Source organism: Limulus polyphemus, unplaced genomic scaffold (assembly GCF_000517525.1).
Source record: "Limulus polyphemus unplaced genomic scaffold, Limulus_polyphemus-2.1.2 Scaffold466, whole genome shotgun sequence".
Lineage (NCBI taxonomy): Eukaryota > Metazoa > Arthropoda > Merostomata > Xiphosura > Limulidae > Limulus > Limulus polyphemus.
Genome location: NW_013666076.1, coordinates 523,063 through 528,457, shown reverse-complemented (window position 1 = coordinate 528,457; position 5,395 = coordinate 523,063). Strand labels below are relative to the sequence as shown.

The 5,395-nt window shown below is 32.6% G+C and overlaps 1 protein-coding gene across 1 annotated transcript in view; it reads right to left on the bottom strand.

Moving 5' to 3' along the window:
* Positions 1–5,395, bottom strand: part of LOC106458455 (PDZ domain-containing protein GIPC1-like) — a 42,148-nt gene that overhangs the window by 2,802 nt on the left and 33,951 nt on the right. Inside the window, exons 3-6 of the mRNA XM_022384662.1 lie at positions 5,072–5,087; positions 3,456–3,594; positions 2,115–2,224; positions 1,439–1,507 (exon numbers count right to left, since the gene is read on the bottom strand). Coding sequence (XP_022240370.1) covers positions 1,439–1,507; positions 2,115–2,224; positions 3,456–3,594; positions 5,072–5,087 — 334 coding nt within the window. The remainder of the gene's footprint in view (positions 1–1,438; positions 1,508–2,114; positions 2,225–3,455; positions 3,595–5,071; positions 5,088–5,395) is intronic.

The following is a 5,395-nucleotide window of genomic DNA, read 5'->3' as shown; positions in this document are numbered from 1 at the left end:
AAAAAACAAACAAACAAACAAACAAACTTTCAAATGTATTATGCGTTAACTCTAATCCTATCTTCCTAACTTTCTCGTTCAATTATCCAAATTAACCACTGTGTTCGTAATTTAATCGTCTTTAGAAACTATTTATACACTGTATAGCTTATTCCCCCGTTAAGATCTCTTATAAGCTAGTTTATTAATTACAGGGTACTCTGTATACCTTATAAAATTTTCTACTTAATTTACTATGACCCTAAATTTGTATTAATTACCTTCTCCGGAACTATATTGAACATCATTCGTTGCGTTCTCTTCCTGTTTAAAATATTGCTTCTTTTTCAGGCTGTATAGATTGTTTCTAACTGTTTTTGTACATTTAACTGTGCCGTTTATTTTTCGAAAGTGATTCTATTTAACGTTTTATTTTTTTCTTTCATTTTCAAAGAACTTTTTCCTGTTTTTTCTTTTTAATCGTTTTAGCTTATTACTGTCCAATTTCTTTGTTTTCATTAATCACTCATGAGCAGTGTGAAAAAAGACAACAGTATCTCCGACTGCTAGTTGCTTATCAAAATTTCTACCTTCAAAATGCTTAATCAGTTAACAGCTTGGTCACAGTGTACTTTTCTTTAGGAATTGCCACCCCCCGGTGACTCAGCGGCAAGTCTGAGGGCTAAAAATTGGGTTTTGACACTGCGGGTGGACACAATACAGATAGCCCTTGTGTAGGTTTGTGTTGAACAACAAACTTAAGGAATTCTATAGACTAGGCCCCCCAGTGGCACAGCGGTATGTCTGCGGACTTACAACGCTACAATCCGGGTTTCGATACCCGTGGTGGGCAGAGCACAGATAGCCCATTGTGTAGCTTTGTGCTTAATTACAAATAAAATCTATAGACTAGATATGTTACAAAACTTTTTATCTGTTATAATTTTTCTAATAAATAAACTTACAACAATAAATACTTCTCAGAAGTTTCCTAATTATCAAGGGAAGAAAATAGCCATAGTTGTTGTTGTTGTTCGTTAAATATTCAAATGATTATTGACTTTTTCCTGAATTATTTTGATAATTTCTTTTGTAGATTTTGTTCTGTACGCTCAACACGCACAAAGTCAATATGGACAACCTTCTGGGTGGTCAGATCGGGTTGGAGGACTTTATTTTTGTCCACAGGAAAGGGCAACCGAAAGAAATTGAGGTCACGAAGACTGAAGACGCCTTAGGCTTAACAATCACAGATAATGGTGCAGGCTATGCATTCATTAAAAGAGTGAAAGAAGGAAGTATAATGGACAGACTAAAGTTTGTACACGTAAGTAGCTTGGAAAGAGGGAGCATGCCTTAATTTTATTTGGGTCGATGGATTTTGTCCTCAGTATTTTAGTTGTAGTGAAGTGAAAGTAAACTTATGTAGTTTGTTTTTATTTTGTCCTCTGTATCTTAAGTTGATTCCCATGAACGACTCTAGAAGACTGTTAATCTTTTCTATAGCAGTTGTTGTTACGTCATCAGGCTGTGTTCAATAATTATGCACAGACAAATTTTTAGTTAAATACATATATCTGAACGTTCATTCATACAAGAATATGAAAATGCTACAAGAATTTAGCTAAATTAACTTTAAATATTAAAAAAGCACAAATTAGAGACAATTCTTTGTTTATAAACTTTTTGAAGATATATTATGAAATCATCACAATTTTCAACAACATATAAGTACTCAGATCTACTGTTTAATTGTATCTTCGCTACCACACTCTTGGTGCATTTCAGTGAGAAAATAATCATACACACATTAACCTTTGTCATATCGTATGACTTTAAAAAATATTATCCAAAATATATGCAAATTAAATAAGCATTTGTGGATCCATGATAAATAATGACTTCAATTTGTAAAAACAGAAACTGCTAATAACGTTTTGACGAGAAATACATTTATTTCTTATCGAACGTTTCTTATTATCATATTTCTCTCTATAAAGTATATCTCAAACAGTTAGTAGCATAAAACATAAATTTCAATATTTAAATACTGTATTTACCTTACAATTGCCAGGACAGCGTTACCAGACTTACGTTATACAGAATTAAATATATAGACAAATACAATGACTTACGGCTATTTCCACAGTTGCAGGTCCCTTGGCCCGTAATCTTAAGGTTTCCCTCCCAGAGCCATATTCCCCTTTTTTTCCACATCCCGATCCAGTTCTCGGTCCAATGTGGGCTGTTAACAAGACTCTGAGTGAGCTGTATATCTGTTTATCTATCTGTATCTGTTTTATCCAAAATTCAGTACATAGCCACTGTACACGACAATTATAAAGGTATACTAGACTATTCAACATAAAAATTTTACACACGGATTCTCATAAGATAAATGATATGGAACACATACATTCCATTGTAAAGGACCATAACAACGTGAATACGACTAAAAACATTTAATGGAAACAGCTACTGTGAGAACGTTAACCTCATAAAAGACAAAAAATGTTTGTGAGTATGTTCTGTGTTACTCAGAGGTTGGGAGGGGAGGTACATTAGGTTTCTACAGAGGTTGGGAGGGAGGTACATTAGGTTTCTACAGAGGTTGGGAGGGAAGGTACATTAGGTTTCTACAGAGGTTGGGAGGGGAGGTACATTAGGTTTCTACAGAGGTTGGGAGGGAAGGTACATTAGGTTTCTACAGAGATTGGAAGGGGAGGTACATTAGGTTTTCTACTTTGCAGTGCTGTCAAAATTAACTAAGGTTTTCTTGCTAAATAACTGCTTTTTCGTACATAAAAACAACAACAAATGAAATAGAAAGAGTATGTTTGTTATTAAGCACAAAGCTATAGAATGGGCCATCTGTGCTGTACCCACCGCAAGTATTAAAACCCGATTTTTACCGTTATAAACCCTAAGATTTACCACTGAGCCACCGAGAGAAGGGGAGATAAAAAGAAACAATGCGAGTTTAAAGAAAGGATCGTAGTTGTTAGGATGATGAGTGACATGTATTGTTCTAAGTTATTACTTGACCTGCTGGTAACACTGCATTTCGTAAATATCGCTTATGTTGTATTGATATTCTAAAGCCAACAGACTATAAAGTTCTAGAAGGTAAGCTGACAGTAATAGAATACAGTTCGTGAATATATAAATGATATTATTTTTATATTAATGATTAAAGAAAATAAAGCAAAGATATCAATCCTCCCAACAGGCCACGAAGTGTTCCCCTTCCAAATCTCGATGTGGTACTCTTAAATGTTAGTAATGGGTAGATTATCAAACACTACTGCGAATAATGGGAAGATACAAGTGCCATGTAGGTCACTTATCAAAACTAACATTTTGGGATTCTAATTAACTATAATATGTTAAAATATGATAATACAGCATTACACTCAGCGTCTACGAAAATATGTTCTTCCTAGGTCCCCTCTGTTGAACAAAAAGATCATACTTACAAAACCCTGCTTTAAGAGGTTCAACGAGTCGAAGTGTGAACGTTGAGCCTTTTTCAATTTCTTTAAGAGCTTTAGCAACTTCGAAATGTCTACATCCAACCAACGTTTTTCCGTTAATTTTTTCTATATGATCGCCTACCTGAGAACAGATGAAAAATACATTACTGGTTTCTATCTCTGAAAGTTGAAATAGCCACACAATAAACTTTTGTCAGAGCGTTCTAAAGTATTTCAAAACTCCACTGTGATGTACATAAAACCTTAGCAGAAATAGTGAGACATCTTGACTATTCGATACTGAAAGTTATTACTATAAAACAAATTATTAAACACTTAAATGAAATACTTACAACCTTAGTGAGTGACAAAATGTTAACGAGTTTTTTTGGGGTTTTTTCAGTTCTTAGTTAAGGTTAAAATCAAGTCAATCTATAATTCTTGACTACTTCTGTAATGGCAGTGATTATTTCATGAAATGATCAGTTTCAAAGATATGTAAATAAGATTAAGTTATTTGAATCAGAATTTTGATATACGTTTTACTTTTCACAATGTCTGATTTTAAAAATCGACGAAATTCGTACAAGAGAGTTAAACAGTTTCATAAGTCAGACACAAACACATACACAACAATATAAACCATACCAGTCCCCCAGTAAGAATTCGAGTTATATTTACTAGTCACACACACCTAATTTTACTTTTGATATAACGTTGACAATTGTAGCAATGTTAACGTTCTTTTAACTTTTTTCTTCAAAATTTTCACGAGAGAAAAAAAAAAAAAGGTTCAGAAACTAGATCTGCAAGACCCTGGTTTGAACCACTTCTCTGATTAGAACCGGTTCAATAGATACGTTCAGTGAAGAGAAGAGGAAAACTAAATAACAGCTAATGCTCTGAACGTCCAGTAACAGAACCCATAGAGAGAATCAAACCTCATGTTGAACGTGCAAAATCATAGTTCAACTTCTTGAACTTACACAATGAAAAACAAATTGTAGAGAGAAGTCTTAACTCCTAAAAACTAACTAAAGTCTCGAGCACTATAATCTAATATTTTGAATAGTTAAAATAAACATTTAAAATGATAAAAAATCGTGCACTATAGTGTCACAAAAAATAAAGGTGATTAATAAGTACATGTTATGTATCACTAAACAAATTATTTTAAAAAATCAAACTAAACGGTATATTTGATAATGTGGTTAAAAATAAAGCAAAGAAATATAATTGAAGTAAATAAAAACAAACTACATAAGTTTACTTTCACTTCACTACAACTAAGATACAGAGGACAAAATCATTGACAAAATAAAAACAAACTACATAATTTTACTTTCGCTTCACTACAACTAAGATACAGAGGACAAAATGAAAACAAACTACATAAGGTTACTTTCACTTCACTACAACTAAGATACAGAGGACAAAATCATTGACAAAATGAAAACAAACAACATAAGTTTACTTTCGCTTCACTACAACTAAGATACAGAGGACAAAATCATTGATAAAATAAAAACAAACTACTAAAAGTTTACTTTCACTTCACTACAACTAAGATACATAGGACAAAATCATTGACAAAATAAAAACAAACTACATAAGTTTACTTTCGCTTCACTACAACTAAGATACAGAGTACAAAATCATTGACAAAATAAAAACAAACTACATAAGTTTACTTTCGCTTCACTACAACTAAGATACAGAGGACAAAATCATTGACAAAATAAAAACAGACAACATAAGTTTTCTTTCGCTTCACTACAACTAAGATACAGATGACACAATCATTGATAAAATAAAAACAAACTACATGAGTTTACTTTCACTTCACTACAACTAAGATACAGAGGACAAAATAAAACAAACTACATAAGTTTACTTTCACTTCACTACAAGACACAGAACTAGGTAAACAGTTTGTAACATTA